Source organism: Oncorhynchus tshawytscha, linkage group LG17, assembly GCF_018296145.1.
Source record: "Oncorhynchus tshawytscha isolate Ot180627B linkage group LG17, Otsh_v2.0, whole genome shotgun sequence".
Taxonomy (NCBI): domain Eukaryota; kingdom Metazoa; phylum Chordata; class Actinopteri; order Salmoniformes; family Salmonidae; genus Oncorhynchus; species Oncorhynchus tshawytscha.
The window spans coordinates 2,867,894-2,885,121 of NC_056445.1; the positions used below are offsets into that span (position 1 = coordinate 2,867,894).

Below are 17,228 nucleotides of genomic sequence, written 5' to 3' on the forward strand. Positions count from 1 at the left end.
TTGATTGTGATAGAGGTTGATTTTGTTGGAAAGTGGTATGTTCTGTGAGTTTGTTGCTCAGATAGAGCTTATTTGACATCCTTTTGTTTCTTAGTTTGTTTAAAATTGTTTAATATTCTGTTTCATTTGTTCCCAGGGGGAAGGGGAAGGCACCTAGGGAGTGCTTAGGCAAGAGGCCCGCGGGCATACATATACCCGTAGCATATTCGCTGTCTAGACACACTAGGTAAGACCTGGGCGGACCACCCCTTGTATTTTGGTTAGGGCACCAGGTGGTGCTAAATTAGGTAAGTAGTGGGTAGGCAGGTAAGATAGGAGAGGGGGCTTTGAGATTTACTTTCTTTGCTTTGGTTCCGTCCAGCCCCTTTTCCCCATATTACCGTGTAAAGGAATAAAGTCCTTGTAAACGGTACCACATTCTGCCTGTTGTCATTCTTACTTGCACCTACAGTCCATACCTTTTTCGCTTCACGGAGAGTTTAGTTGTAGCAGGGTGTTGCGTTCCCTCTTCATAGAGGCGTGCGTAACAAGCATCATGAAGAACAAGGAACACACCAGGCAGGTCCAAGATACTGTTGTGAAGAAGTTTAAAGCCGGATTTGGATACAAAAAGATTTCCCAAGCTTTAAACATCCCAAGGAGCACTGTGCAAGCGATAATATTGAAATGGAAGGAGTATCAGACCACTGCAAATCTACCAAGACCTGGCCGTCCCTCTAAACTTTCAGCTCATACAAGGAGAAGACTGATCAGAGATGCAGCCAAGAGGCCCATGATCACTCTGGATGAACTGCAGAGATCTACAGCTGAGGTGGGAGACTCTGTCCATAGGACAACAATCAGTCGTATATTGCACAAATCTGGCCTTTATGGAAGAGTGGCAAGAAGAAAGCCATTTCTTAAAGATATCCATAAAAAGTGTTGTTTGAAGTTTGCCACAAGCCACCTGGGAGACACACCAAACATGTGGAAGAAGGTGCTCTGGTCAGATGAAACCAAAATTGAACTTTTTGGCAACAATGCAAAACGTTATGTTTGGCGTAAAAGCAACACAGCTCATCACCCTGAACACACCATCCCCACGGTCAAACATGGTGGTGGCAGCATCATGGTTTGGGCCTGCTGTTCTTCAGCAGGGACAGGGAAGATGGTTAAAATTGATGGGAAGATGGATGGAGCCAAATACAGGACCATTCTGGAAGAAAACCTGATGGAGTCTGCAAAAGACCTGAGACTGGGACGGAGATTTGTCTTCCAACAAGACAATGATCCAAAACATAAAGCAAAATCTACAACGGAATGGTTCAAAAATAAACATATCCAGGTGTTAGAATGGCCAAGTCAAAGTCCAGACCTGAATCCAATCGAGAATCTGTGGAAAGAACTGAAAACTGCTGTTCACAAATGCTCTCCATCCAACCTCACTGAGCTCGAGCTGTTTTGCAAGGAGGAATGGGAAAAAATGGCAGTCTCTCGATGTGCAAAACTGATAGAGACATACCCCAAGCGACTTACAGCTGTAATCGCAGCAAAAGGTGGCGCTACAAAGTATTAACTTAAGGGGGCTGAATAATTTTGCACGCCCAATTTTTCAGTTTTTGATTTGTTAAAAAAGTTTGAAATATCCAATAAATATCGTTCCACTTCATGATTGTGTCCCACTTGTTGTTGATTCTTCACCAAAAAATACAGTTTTATATCTTTATGTTTGAAGCCTGAAATGTGGCAAAAGGTCGCAAAGTTCAAGGGGGCCGAATACTTTCGCAAGGCACTGTATGTATAGCCTCGCTACTGTTATTTTACTGCTGCTCTTTAATTGTTATTTTAATTTTTTCCTTATTTATTTATTACATAACACTTACTTTTCTTAAAACTGCATTGTTGGTTAAGGGCTTGTAAGTAAGTATTTCACTGTTGTATTCTGCGCATGTGACAAATGTTGATCTGAAGTTCAAATCTCGTGCTTCTCTCTGTTGGCTGATATTTCTGTGCAGCAGTCTTGGGAGTACTGTTCGTGTGCGCAGCTTAGAAGGAACATTGGTTATAGGTCAAGTTACTAGATAGATAGATAGATAGATAGATAGGGTGTTTGTGTGTGTGTGTGTGTGTTGTAGGTCTTCCTACCGATTCTGCAGAGAATTGTGTCGCCTCGGGTCGTCTGTCCTCGAGTCTCTGGAGGAGTTGGACTTGACTGGAGAGCCCTACAAAGAATCAGTCATCAACACACTTACACCACAAACACACCAGGGGTGGGTTCAGTTCGGTTCAATGTTTGCTATGTTGCGTGAAGATTTGCACTGACTGACACGATTCCCCAAAATGGTGCAAACCATTGGTTCAACAGCCTTTGAGGTACGTTTGCTCCCGTTTGGCGAGTGTGGCCTAATCAATATGGATGTGACCATTTCAAATTGCAAAACTCAAGGACACCATACACAATCGCATACTGGGTCACCATAATCAGGTTCTTCAACTGGTCATTCAGAACAGTAGTCTCTGTTGAATTAAATGTTGCATACCCTTCTGTTGTGATGAACACACCCCCAGCCTTCCTGTGCACACTGGCCAGTCGTACACACACGTGCACTCCATGCTCTGCCACACAGTTGGCAGAGCATGGAGCTTGTATGGGCGTGAGTGATTCCCACTGGGGCCACAAAATGTATGACTAACTCCCCTTGGACAGGTGTCTGCTGAATGGCATTTATATCACACACACACATTTAAAATGTACACTGCTCAAAAAAATAAAGGGAACACTTAAACAACACAATGTAACTCCAAGTCAATCACACTTCTGTGAAATCAAACTGTCCACTTAGGAAGCAACACTGATTGACAATAAATTGCACATGCTGTTGTGCAAATGGAATAGACAACAGGTGGAAATTATAGGCAATTAGCAAGACACCCCCTATAAAAGGAGTGGTTCTGCAGGTGGTGACCACAGACCACTTCTCAGTTCCTATGCTTCCTGGCTGATGTTTTGGTCACTTTTGAATGCTGGCGGTGCTTTCACTCTAGTGGTAGCATGAGACGGAGTCTACAACCCACACAAGTGGCTCAGGAAGTGCAGCTCATCCAGGATGGCACATCAATGCGAGCTGTGGCAAGAAGGTTTGCTGTGTCTGTCAGCGTAGTGTCCAGAGCATGGAGGCGCTACCAGGAGACAGGCCAGTACATCAGGAGACGTGGAGGAGGCCGTAGGAGGGCAACAACCCAGCAGCAGGACTGCTACCTCTGCCTTTGTGCAAGGAGGAGCACTGCCAGAGCCCTGCAAAATGACCTCCAGCAGGCCACAAATGTGCATGTGTCTGCTCAAACGGTCAGAAACAGACTCCATGAGGGTGGTATGAGGGCCCGACGTCCACAGGTGGGGGTTGTGCTTACAGCCCAACACCGTGCAGGACGTTTGGCATTTGCCAGAGAACACCAAGATTGGCAAAATGGCCACTGGCACCCTGTGCTCTCCACAGATGAAAGCAGGTTCACACTGAGCACATGTGACAGACGTGAGTCTGGAGACGCCGTGGAGAACGTTCTGCTGCCTGCAACATCCTCCACGTGCTCGCCAGAGGTAGCCTGATTGCCATTAGGTACCGAGATGAGATCCTCAGACCCCTTGTGAGAGCATATACTGGTGCGGTTGGCCCTGGGTTCCTCCTAAAGCAAGACAATGCTAGACCTCATGTGGCTGGAGTGTGTCAGCAGTTCCTGCAAGAGGAAGACATCGATGCTATGGACTGGCCCGCCCGTTCCCCAGCGCTGAATCCAATTGAGCACATCTGGGACATCATGTCTCGCTCCATCCACCAACGCCACGTTGTACCACAGACTGTCCAGGAGTTGGCGGATGCTTTAGTCCAGGTCTGAGAGGAGATCCCTCAGGAGACCATCCACCACCTCATCAGGAGCATGCCCAGGCGTTGTAGGGAGGTCATAGAGGCATGTGGAAGCCATACACACTACTGAGCCTCATTTTGACTTGTTTTAAGGACATTACATCAAAGTTGGATCAGTCTGTAGTGTGGTTTTCCACTTTAATTTTGAGTGTGACTCCAAATCCAGACCTCCATGGGTTGATAAATTTGATTTCCATTGATCATTTTTGTGTGATTTTGTTGTCAGCACATTCAACTATGTAAAGAAAAAAGTATTTAATAAGAATATTTCATTTATTCAGATCTAGGATGTGTTATTTTAGTGTTCCCTTTATTTTTTTGAGCAGTGTATGTACGCATGACTAACTCCCTTTGGACAAGTGTCTGCTGAATGGCATTTATATCACACACACAAATACATGTAACACACTTACCTCTCTGGTGACACGGCGCTCAATGTAAGCCATGAACTGGGAACTGAGGCTGATTGTTTCTGCTACTTCTCCTCCTCCTCTCCTATACAACTGGGCCTCCTCCTCCTCTCCTGTACAACTGTCTATAAAGTCAATCTGCTCCAGCTCTGCCTCTACTACAGACAGACAAGACAGAAAGGCAGATTACACACAAGTTCAGAGTAAAAAGAAGCAAGATGTAGAATATACACTAAACAAAAATATAAATTCAACAATAAAGATTTGAGTTACAGTTCATCAGTCAATTGAAATAAATTATTTAGGCCCTGATTTGTGGATTTCACGACTGGGAATGCAAATATGCATCTGTTGGTCACAGATAGCTTACAAAAAAAAGGTAGGGGCGTGGATCAGAAAACCAGTCAGTATCTGGTGTGACCACCATTTTCCTCATGCAGCATAACACATCTCCTTCACATAGAGTGGATCAGTCTGTTGATTGTGGCCTGTGGAATGTTGTCCCACTCCTATTCATTTTCTGTGTGAAGTTGCTGGATGTTGGCGGGAACTGGAACACGCTGTCGTACACGTTGATCCAGAGCATAACATGTCTGCTGAGTATGCATTCCATGGAAGAACTGGGACATTTTCAGTTTCCAGGAATTGTGTACAGATCCTTGCAACATGTGGCCATGCAATATCATGCTGAAACATGAGATGAATGGGCCTCAGGATATCGTCATGGTACCTCTGTGCATTGAAATTGCCATCGATAAAATGCAATTGTGTTCGTTGTCCGTAGCTTATGACTACCCATACCATAACCCCACCATGGGGCACTCTGTTCACAACGTTGACATCAGCAAACAGCTCGCCCACAAGACACCATACACATATGCCACTCGTACAGTTGAAACCGGGATTCTAACTGCCTGTTCAGGGGCCGAATGACAGATTGTTACCTAATCAGCTCATGGATTCGATCTTGTAACCTGTCGGTTACTTGTCCAACGCTCTAACCACTAGGCTACCTGCCGCCTTTTACGCCGTGTCATATGCCAAACAGTCTGGCATGAGAAGGAGTCTCAGGGAGTGAAATGCTAACACAAACAGACTGGTACCCAGGCTAGAATACAAGTGAATAAAACTCTAAATACAGTACATGACACTACAGTTCACACACACAAACAGACATGCGTTGATTCTCACATGTGCCGTTGGTAATAGGATGGGAGCCAGACGTCCTGTGCTCCTCCCTCTCCCTCCGCTGTCTCTGTTCTTTGGTGATCTCTGCCACACGCAGTGGCAGGTCGGACAACTCATCCGTGGGCTGTAGGGATGAAAGAGAAAATAGTTAGGAGTGAAAGAAACACATGGAGAGATTAGCTTCTACATACGTGTGAAATATGGCACTAACTTGCAATCATAGAACCTGTGCGAATGCCCTTTATTGACATTAGGAATGTCCCCGACTAACAAAAATCATCTGTTCTTTCGGCCAATCGATTGGTCATTTGTAAACGTGTGTATGTTTTCATACATAGACACACCCTATGTGTTTTAATAAAATAAACTATACAGTGGCTCTTCCTTTAAAAAGTTGCGTCACACTGCAGCACAGCTTGCAGGATGCTGCGGTATGGTAGAGCACGTTACAGTGCACAATGTCATAGTATTATACCGTCAGCCATTGTTGCCGTTAATGCTCATAGAAACCACCAGAGGGCATCTATGAGGGAGTCTTTATGAAGCTTGCTTACGTTCCTAGATAATCCTACAGAGGTCCATGCAGGCCAGACGTTTTGATCGCTGTACCCTATCTGAAAGAGCATAACAAGTGAATTCATTTTGTTGACATGAAGCAACCATAGCCTCAGCTACTATAGCACAGAGAACTACATCTTAAAACATACCATTCTGTTAGTTTGGAAAAAAATGGTCTTAGTATCGTGTACATTTTTATGACCTTCCTAAACAAAATATGAACAGATTTCTTTGTGATTGTGTATATTAAACTGATTTATTAGACTGGCGGCTATTGGCAGGCTACTCGTTGAGTCCCAACTATTCTACTGCATACCGCACAGCAGACCTTCATGGAGCTTTGAGGATGAAATGCTCACTATGTTTTTGTCTTTTATGATATTTCTCTTAATGTAGGCCTACTGCTAGAGTGTAAAATACACATATTTGGGTAAATTCAGGGCCAGGCGGTTTCAAGATTTTTATTGAAATGACATGGAGCTGTCGGACTAAGAGACCTGTTTTTATTGATCCTTTATTTAACAAGGCAAGTCCGTTAAGAACAAATGCTTATTTTTTACAAAGACGGCCTAGGAACAGTGGGTTAACTGCCTTGTTCAGGGGCAGAATGACAGATTTTTTACCTTGTCAGCTGAGGGATTCGATCTTGTAATCTGGCATTTTAACCGGTACATAAGTTACCTTCAGACGAGTCCCATGACACTTGTGGGGGTCGTAGAGCAGAAATGAGAACAGATCTTGTAATCTTTCGGTTACTAGTCCAACGCTCTAACCACTAGGCTACCTGCCGCCCCAGGTAGCCTAGTTTACATAAGTATTCAGACCCTTTGCTATGAGATTTGAAATTGAGCTCAGGTGCATCCTGTTTCCATTGATCATCCTTGAGATATTTCTACAACTTGGAGTCCACCTGTGGTAAATTAAATTAAATTGGACATGGTTTGGAAAGGCACACACCTGTCTATATAAGGTCCCACAGTTGACAGTGCATGTCAGAGCAAAAACAAGCCATGAGATCGAAGTAATTGTCAGTTGAGCTCTGAGACAGGATTGTATCGAGGCATAGATCTGGGGAAGGGTACAAAAACATTTCTGCAGCATTGAAGGTTCCCAAGAACACAGTGGACTCCATCATTCTTAAATGGAATACGTTTGGAACCACCAAGACTCTTTCTAGGAGGTGGCTGCCCTGCCAAACCGAGCAATCTGGGGAAAAGGGCCTTGGTCAGGGAGGTGACCAAGAAGCCAATGGTCACTCTGACAGAGCTCCAGGGTTCCTCTGTGGAGATGGTTGTCCTTCTGGAAGGTTCTCCCATCTCTGCAGCACTCCACCAATCAGGCCGTTATGGTAGAGTGGCCAGACAGCAGCCACTCCTCAGTAAAAGGCACATGACAGCCCGCTTGGAGTTTGCCAAAAGGCACCTAAAGACTCTCAGACCACGAGAAACAAGATTATCTGGTCTGATGAAACCAAGATTGAACTTTTTGGCCTGAATGCCAACAGTCACATCTGGAGGAAACCTGGCACCCTCCCTACAGTGAAGCAAGGTGGTAACAGCATCATGCTGTTGGGATGTTTTTCAGCGGCAGGGACTGGGAGACTAATCACGATCGAGAGAAAGATGAACGGAGCAAAGTACATGGAGATCCTAGATGAAAACCTGCTCCAGAACACTCAGGACCTCAGACTGGGGCGAAGGTTCACCTTCCAACAGGACAACAACCCTAAGCACACAGCCAAGAAAACACAGGAGTGGCTTCTGGACAAGTACCTGAATGCCCTTGATTGGCCGGAGCCTGGACTTAAACCTGATAGAGGTTTAAGAGAGACCTGAAAATAGCTGTGCAGCGACGCTCCCCATCCAAGTTTTGCATTTGCCTTTATTAGGGATCCCTATTAGCTGCTGCCAAGGCTCCTCTTCCTGAGGTCCAAATACATTGAGGCATTTACATCAGACATAAAAGATAAAATAGCACATCATAAACATTATTAGACCACTAAATATCTACAATACCACCATACAACAATATTACAACGTACATGTGAAGAGTACGTGTGCTAGTGTGTGTCTTTTTACAGAGCGAGCTGTTCCATAAGGTGTAGTTTTAACTGTTTTTAGTGTGCTAGTGTGTGTGTCTTTTTACACAGCGCGCTGTTCCATAAGGTGCCGTTTTAACTGTTTTTAAATCTGATTCTACTGCTTGCATCAGTAACTTGATGTGGAATTAGAGTTCCATGTAGTCATGGCTCTATGTAGTACTGGGTGCCTCCCATAGTCTGTTCTGGACTTGGGGACTGTGAAGAGACCTCTGGTGGCATGTCTTGTGGGGTTGGGTGTCTGAGCTGTGTGCTAGTTGTTTAAAACAGACAGCTCGGTACATTCAGCTTCAACACTGCTTACAAAAAACAAGTAGTGATGAAGTCAATCTCTTGATTGACATGCATGTCATTGATGTTCAAATCAAATCAAATTTTATTTGTCACATACACATGGTTAGCAGATGTTAATGCGAGTGTAGCGAAATGCTTGTGCTTCTAGTTCCGACAATGCAGTAATAATCCAACAAGTAATCTAGCTAACAATTTCAAAAAAAAACTACTGTCTTATACACAGTGTAAGGGGATAAAGGGGATAAAGAATATGTACATAAAGATATATGAATGAGTGATGGTACAGAGCAGCTTAGGCAAGATGCAGTAGATGGTATCGAGTACAGTATATACATATGAGATGAGTATGTAAACAAAGTGGCATAGTTTAAAGTGGCTAGTGATACATGTATTACATAAAGATGCAGTAGATGATATAGAGTACAGTATATAGGTATACATATGAGATGAATAATGTAGGGTATGTAAACATTATATTAGGTAGCATTGTTTAAAGTGGCTAGTGATATATTTTACATCATTTCCCATCATTAAAGTGGCTGGAGTTGAGTCAGTGTGTTGGCAGCAGCCACTCAATGTTAGTGGTGGCTGTTTAACAGTCTGATGGCCTTGAGATAGAAGCTGTTTTTCAGTCTCTCGGTCCCAGCTTTGATGCACCTGTACTGACCTCGCCTTCTGGATGATAGCGGGGTGAACAGGCAGTGGCTCGGGTGGTTGTTGTCCTTGATGATCTTTATGGCCTTCCTGTAACATCGGGTAGTGTAGGTGTCCTGGAGGGCAGGTAGTTTGCCCCCGGTGATGCGTTGTGCAGACCTCACTACCCTCTGGAGAGTTTCCTGTGGTGATACAGCCCGCCAGGATGCTCTCGATTGTGCATCTGTAGAAGTTTGTGAGTGCTTTTGGTGACAAGCCGAATTTCTTCAGCCTCCTGAGGTTGAAGAGGCGCTACTGCGCCTTCTTCACGATGCTGTCTGTGTGAGTGGACCAATTCAGTTTGTCTGTGATGTGTATGCCGAGGAACTTAAAACTTACTACCCTCTCCACTACTGTTCCATCGATGTGGATAGGGGGGTGTTCCCTCTGCTGTTTCCTGAAGTCCACAATCATCTCCTTAGTTTTGTTGACGTTGAGTGTGAGGTTATTTTCCTGACACCACACTCCGAGGGCCCTCACCTCCTCCCTGTAGGCCGTCTCGTCGTTGTTGGTAATCAAGCCTAACACTGTTGTGTCGTCCGCAAACTTGATGATTGAGTTGGAGGCGTGTGTGGCCACGCAGTCGTGGGTGAACAGGGAGTACAGGAGAGGGCTCAGAACGCACCCTTGTGGGGCCCCAGTGTTGAGGATCAGCGGGGTGGAGATGTTGTTGCCTACCCTCACCACCTGGGGGCGGCCCGTCAGGAAGTCCAGTACCCAGTTGCACAGGGCGGGGTCGAGACCCAGGGTCTCGAGCTTGATGACGAGCTTGGAGGGTACTATGGTGTTGAATGCCGAGCTGTAGTCGATGAACAGCATTCTCACATAGGTATTCCTCTTGTCCAGATGGGTTAGGGCAGTGTGCAGTGTGCAGTGTGGTTGAGATTGCATCGTCTGTGGACCTATTTGGGCGGTAAGCAAATTGGAGTGAGTCTAGGGTGTCAGGTAGGGTGGAGGTGATATGGTCCTTGACTAGTCTCTCAAAAGCACTTCATGATGACGGAAGTGAGTGCTACGGGGCGGTAGTCGTTTAGCTCAGTTACCTTAGCTTTCTTGGGAACAGGAACCATGGTGGCCCTCTTGAAGCATGTGGGAACAGTAGACTGGTATAGGGATTGATTGAATATGTCCGTGAACACACCGGCCAGCTGGTCTGCGCATGCTCTGAGGGCGCGGCTGGGGATGCCGTCTCGGCCTGCAGCCCTGCGAGGGTTAACACGTTTAAATGTTTTACTCACCTCGGCTGCAGTGAAGGAGAGTTCGCTTGTTTTCGTTGCAGGCCGTGTCAGTGGCACTGTATTGTCCTCAAAGCGGGCAAAAAAGTTATTTAGTCTGCCTGGGAGCAAGACATCCTGGTCCGTGACTGGGCTGGTTTTCTTCTTGTAGTCCGTGATTGACTGTAGACCCTGCCACATACCTCTTGCGTCTGAGCCGTTGAATTGAGATTCTACTTTGTCTCTATAGTGACGCTTAGCTTGTTTGATAGCCTTGCGGAGGGAATAGCTGCACTGTTTGTATTCGGTCATGTTACCAGTCACCTTGCCCTGATTAAAAGCAGTGGTTCACGCTTTCAGTTTCATGCGAATGCTGCCATCAATCCACGGTTTCTGGTTAGGGAATGTTTTAATCGTTGCTATTGGAACGACATCTTCAACGCACGTTCTAATGAACTCGCACACCGAATCAGCGTATTCGTCAATGTTGTTATCTGACGCAATACGAAACATATCCCAGTCCGCGTAATGGAAGCAGTCTTGGAGTGTGGAATCAGCTTGGTCGGACCAGCGTTGGACAGACCTCAGCGTGGGAGCTTCTTGTTTTAGTTTCTGTCTGTAGGCAGGGATCAGCAAAATGGAATCATGGTCAGCTTTTCCGAAAGGGGGGCGGGGCAGGGCCTTATATGCGTCGCGGAAGTTAGAGTAACAATGATCCAAGGTTTTTTCAGCCCTAGTTGCGCAATCGATATGCTGATACAATTTAGGGAGTCTTGTTTTCAGATTAGCCTTGTTAAAATCCCCAGCTACAATGAATGCAGCCTCAGGATGTAGAGATTCCAGTTTGCAAAGAGTCAAATAATGTTCATTCAGAGCCATCGATGTGTCTGCTTGGGGGGGAATATATACGGCTGTGATTATAATCGAAGAGAATTCTTGTACATTTAAGGGCCTGCCATGTTGCTCTTTTCTAGACCAACAGTAATTTGTCGAAGGTATGTCCCTCTTTGTGGCACTTGACCATATGTCTGGGCCAGGTGTGACAAAGCTAGGGCCTATAGGACTTGTTTTGTTGATGCAATGTCAAGAAAACAACGCAGTGCTTTATTACGGACATACCTTTCCCCATCTTAGCTTCCGTTGCATTAATATGTTTTGACCATGACAGTTTACAATCCAGGGTTATTCCAAGCAGTTTAGTCACCTCAACTTGCTCAATTGCCACATTATCCAATTAGTTGAGGTTTCTGGTTTAGTGAATGGTTTGTCACAAATACAATACTTTTTGAAATATTTAGTACTAGCTTATTAATTGCCACCCATTCTAAAACTGAATGCAGCTCTTTAAGTGTGGCAGTGGTAGCTGATGTGTAAAATGTTGAGTCATCAGCATACATAGACACAGGCTTTACTCAGTGCCATCATTGTAAGGCCCTAGTTATTTTTGACAAAGTCATTTCTTAAGATAATTATTGATTTAATGTGATTAGTTATTCATTTACATCTGTCTCTTATATTAAAGCGGAACTGACAGCGTTTTAACTACATTGCAGAAATAAAAGCAGACAATCACAATATCTGTCAAAAATATAAAATCCCCAGTTTATGCTACAAAACCAACTTGAGGTTTTAAAAATAACCTATTTGACTCAACGTTCCATGACGTACACTAAGGCATTATTGTCAGAATAGATGGATGCAGTTCAATGCATGAATAATATAATTCAACAATACATTTCATGGTAGTCCAAATAACATTTCTATCAGGTTGTAATTCACAGCTGGCCTGGTACATTGTTTGCTGCCTCCATTCTGGATGCACTATTTCAGTTTCAATGACTCAATATTCTGACAAAAACGCGCATGTGACTAAGGATGGGAATGTCAATACAATCAGCATAGCAATGATCACAAGTCAGTCATAACGTGACTAATAGGCTAGCATATCTATTTATATAACAAGCTAAAAACACAGAGCCTAACGTTAGATGCACTACAAACAATAGTAAGTATTTGGTCAATAACAAAAGTTTCTCAATACTTTGTTATATACCCTTTGTTGGCAATGACAGAGGTCAAGCGTTTTCTGTAAGTCTTCACAAGGTTTTCACACACTGTTGCTGGTATTTTGGCCCATTCTTCCATGCAGATCTCCTCTAGAGCAGTGATGTTTTGGGGCTGTTGCTGGGCAACACGGACTTTCAACTCCCTCCAAAGATTTTCTATGGGGTTGAGATCTGGAGACTGGCTAGGCCACTCCAGGACCTTAATGCTTCTTACGAAGCCACTCCTTCATTGCCCGGGCGGTGTGTTTGGGATCATTGTCATGCTGAAAGACCAAGCCACGTTTCATCTTCAATGCCCTTGCTGATGGAAGGAGGTTTTCACTCAAAATCTCACGATACATGGCCCCATTCATTCTTTCCTTTACACGGATCAGTCGTCCTGGTCCCTTTGCAGAAAAACAGCCCAAAGCATGATGTTTCCACCCCCATGCTTCACAGTAGGTATGGTGTTCTTTGGATGCAACTCAGCATTCTTTGTCCTCCAAACACGACGAGTTGATTTTTTTACCACAAAGTTATATTTTGGTTTCATCTGACCATATGACATTCTCCCAATCTTCTTCTGGATCATCCAAATGCTCTCTAGCAAACTTCAGACGGGCCTGGACATGTACTGGCTTAAGCAGGGGGACACGCCTGGCACTGCAGGATTTGAGTCCCTGGCGGCGTAGTGTGTTACTGATGGTAGGCTTTGTTACTTTGGTCCCAGCTCTCTGCAGGTCATTCACTAGGTCCCTTACTCACCGTTCTTGTGATCATTTTGATCATCTTACCTCAGTGACTGACCATCTTGTGTGTGTGTGTGTGTGCGTGCGTCTCACCTCGTTGCCTGACCATCTCTTGTCTCCACTGTCCACGCTGTTGAAGCCAGAGTCCAACGCTCCGTACGGCCGGCCAGGGTACAGCTCCTCCACACTAAGAGTACAGAAGATAAGACCAACTTTAAGACAAGACCTGGGTCAAAACACAATGTCAAATGCATTCAACAGTTGAGTTGTGCTTGGTTTCATTATTTAAGCCCTGCATAAAACACATCAATAAACAATTATACTATACATATCTACAGTATACACATATCAATTACACAATACGAAAAGCAAACACACCAAAACACAAGCGTATGAAAACAAAGCAATTTAGTGAGTTGAAGAACAACGGAAGTGTCACAAGTGTAAACGCCAAGCTAAATGAAGGAAGAACTTGACCCAGGTACGGAGTGTGTCTAGGAGGAGTGGACATGTCTCTCTGTAATAGTATGTGGGCGGGGCCTGCATCTATATGTGAGGAAGGGTGTGTGTCTAGGAGGAGTGGATATGTCTCTCTGTAACAGTATGGGAATAGTATCATGTGACTGTGGAGGAGGAAAGGTATGTTAAACTGTATGATAGTAGCAATGCAGGTCTGGATGAATAGAAACCTGTGAGTTGCGTGGTAAGCCTACCTGTAGAAAACCGTAGTGAAATGCTTTGCAAAAGAAAATTATATCCAAGGAAATTGAGAGTTTGTCATTTGGGCCATCCCTGTTTTGCCCTGCTTGGTTTCTAGTAAATACACCACTGGGATCCAATGAGGATGTTTTGTACATCTGGGTGTGAGCAAGGTTATGGTACATCCCCTTCTCAACTCAATGGATGAACTCCCTTTATCAGCTGCTCTCCTTCCGTAAACTCCACCCAACCGCTCCTTCTTTCTACCTCTAGTTCTTACCACTCCCTCACTTCCTCTGTATCTCAAAACTCTGGACCATGTCCAGTAGAGTACCTTTGAACATTTACAGAGGGCTCAGAGAGCAAGAGAGATTGTAGAGCAGAACAGATCAATATATATAGAGCAGAACCCCTCTTTCTGCCTCCCTCCAGCTGCACCTCTGCACACAGCTGCTTCCAGGGCATTATCAATGGCAGTGGCAGCGTGTGTATGTCTCACCAGGATCCGAAGGCAAGGGGTCTCCTGTCGTAGTCTGGGAGCTCAGGTGTAGTCTTGCTGGCCTCATTGTTCAGATACTTAAATATATGGATCATCCCCTTTATACAAATCTGGGAATGACAGGGAAAGAAACACATGGTAGAAAATAGAAGGAACAGTTTGACTAAGATATATTAACACGTGTGGTGCAGGTCATAATTCTATAATCAGGCTGAGAGTTTAAGTGTTTACTAGTCACTGACGAGGAGCAAAAGGTGTATTTGTATCGTGGTGAATGGATAGTTAGTGTGTGTTACCTGTGCGGGTGGGTTCTGTAGGGGGTTGTTGTCCAGCACGATGCTCTGTAGGTGACGCAGGTTGCGGTAACACACAGGGATGGATGTCACCTTGTTACAAGAAAAGTCCAGACGTACCAATGGCAACGCAGCCAGCTCTGTATGGACATAAAACACAGCTTAACGATAAAGCTGATGTTATCACCCAACAAAAATCTGATTAGTAAAATAAAACATCCGTCTGTTTAAGCAAGAGAGATGTTTTTTTGCACAGCCAACTTCTGTCTATAATGTCTTAACAGTCTTAATATGACCCATCTAATGAAAGGTGTTTTCCTCTAGGATGCCCACAACTCGTCTGAAGGGAGCCAGGTACCAGTTTGTGCTACACACTAATATGATGTAGTTTAGTGGCAAAAAAAGGATTCTTAAGGATTAAACAGTGTGTGTGTTGACCAGAGTGGACGCGACGTCAGGCCAGGTGGATGAGTGGGTGTTGACCAGACTGGACGCGACGTCAGGCCAGGTGGTTGAGTGTGTGTTGACCAGAGTGGACGCGACGTCAGGCCAGGTGGTTGAGTGTGTGTTGACCAGAGTGGACGCGACGTCAGGCCAGGTGGTTGAGTGTGTGTTGACCAGAGTGGACGCGACGTCAGGCCAGGTGGTTGAGTGTGTGTTGACCAGAGTGGACGTGACGTCAGGCCAGGTGGTTGAGTGTGTGTTGACCAGACTGGACACGACGTCATGCCAGGTGGATGAGTGTGTGTTGACCAGAGTGGACACGACGTCAGGCCAGGTGGTTGAGTGTGTGGTGACCAGAGTGGACACGACGTCAGGCCAGGTGGTTGAGTGTGTGTTGACCAGACTGGACACGACGTCAGGCCAGGTGGTTGAGTGTGTGTTGACCAGAGTGGACACGACATCAGGCCAGGTGGATGAGTATGTGTGTTTATTGTATTCTTTTTTTTTTTACCTTTATTTTACCGGGCAAGTCAGTTAAGAACAAATTCTTGTTTTCAATGACAGACTAGAAACAGTGGGTTAACTGCCTTGTTCAGGGGCAGAATTACAGATTTTCACCTTGTCAGCTCGGGGATTTGATCTTGCAAACTTTCGGTTCCTAGTCCAACGGTCTAACCACAAGGCTACCTGCCGCCCGTGTGTGTATGTGTGTGTGTGTGTGTGTGTTGACCTGGGGGCAAGCGGGCCAGGTGGTTGCGGCGGATGTTGAGGTCTCGCAGCGAGTCCAGTCGACCAACCTGAGGAGGGAGTGTCTGGATATCATTACAACTCACGTCCTGGAGAGAGGGATGAGGAGAGAAAAGGAGAGGAAAAGGATGGCCTGGTTAAATGGTAAAAAACGGGCAATTCAACATGGTGGTTTTGACATTGGAAAACATCACACGGCCAGATACCCACAGCCAATTAAGCCGTGTGTGTGTGTGTGTGTGTGTGTGTGTGTGTGTCTGTACTGACCAGTTCTGTGAGCTGTCGTAGTTGGCCCAGCTCTTCGGGAAGGGAGACCAGCTTGTTGTTACAAGCGATCAGGACCTTCAACGGCAGACTGCACACCGGGCTGGGCAGGGTCGACAACTGGTTCCGACTGGAATCCGGATTAAAAGAGAAAGAAAGACAGGAGAGAAAATTGAAGTGGTGTTTTTGACTAAAGCCTTGGTAAATTCATGTCTCCATTCAAATTCAAATAATTGTGATGGTGGATGTTTTTATGTGTCCTGGCAAGATGGTGAATGTTACTGAATATCATCAAAACAAAGCAAGTCACTCTGTTCAACAATGTTCTCGACATTCTGTTGGCACTGTCTGGGAAACAGGTTACTGTTACAGACCAAGAAGCCTCTCGTCTCAATCCTGTTCATCTGATATGCTGTGGCTTTTCTCTATGCCCAAACCAGATCAGCGCTTTCATTTGATGAATGAACATGGGTGTCTTCCCAAATGGCACCCTTTTCCCTATTTAGTGCACTACTTTTGACCAGGGCCGATAGGGGTCAAATATAGTGTATGATATAAGGAATAGGATGCCTTTGGGATGTTGAGCATCTGTTTCAGGCATCACACATTTTTACATGGGTGAACGTAGCATGCATGCATGGGCCGTCTTTCTATGGTTTGACTTCAAGTGGCATGTCAAATTTGTAAATAGATATGTACATCTGTATTTACTCTACTGTGTGCGTGTATCACCATATGCTCAAGTATGTGACGGCCTGTGTGTGTGTGTGTCAGAGGTAGAAAAAAGTACTCAAAAGTACTCTCACATACTTGAGTAAAAGTAAAAGCTATACAACATCAAATTCTTTATATTAAGCAAACCAGACAGCACAATTTTTTTATTTCACATTTTAAAATCACCCATGTCTCTACTCAATTCTAAGTTGTCTATTTCGTTGTGCGTTGATTGTTGGGGAAAAACTGGTCTACTGTAGGCTATAGTACTTTCTTCAACGTCAACATTCCTTCAGAATACTTAGCTTGCTAGCAAGGCCATCAGACTGTTAAACAGCCATCACGAGCACAGAGAGGCTGCTGCCTACATGCAGACTTGAAATCACTGGCCACTTTAATCATGTTTACATATCTTGA

General features: G+C 44.9%; 1 protein-coding gene across 17 annotated transcripts in view; it reads right to left on the minus strand.

Annotated features, from left to right (window-relative positions):
* Window positions 1-17,228, minus strand: part of LOC112216701 (DISP complex protein LRCH3) — a 79,909-nt gene that overhangs the window by 27,884 nt on the left and 34,797 nt on the right. For all 17 annotated transcript variants that reach the window (XM_024376702.2, XM_024376705.2, XM_024376709.2 and 14 more), the window contains exons 3-10: window positions 16,101-16,227; window positions 15,817-15,922; window positions 14,646-14,782; window positions 14,350-14,459; window positions 13,245-13,338; window positions 5,504-5,624; window positions 4,316-4,470; window positions 2,125-2,201 (exon numbers count right to left, since the gene is read on the minus strand). In XM_024376702.2, coding sequence (XP_024232470.1) covers window positions 2,125-2,201; window positions 4,316-4,470; window positions 5,504-5,624; window positions 13,245-13,338; window positions 14,350-14,459; window positions 14,646-14,782; window positions 15,817-15,922; window positions 16,101-16,227 — 927 coding nt within the window. The remainder of the gene's footprint in view (window positions 1-2,124; window positions 2,202-4,315; window positions 4,471-5,503; window positions 5,625-13,244; window positions 13,339-14,349; window positions 14,460-14,645; window positions 14,783-15,816; window positions 15,923-16,100; window positions 16,228-17,228) is intronic.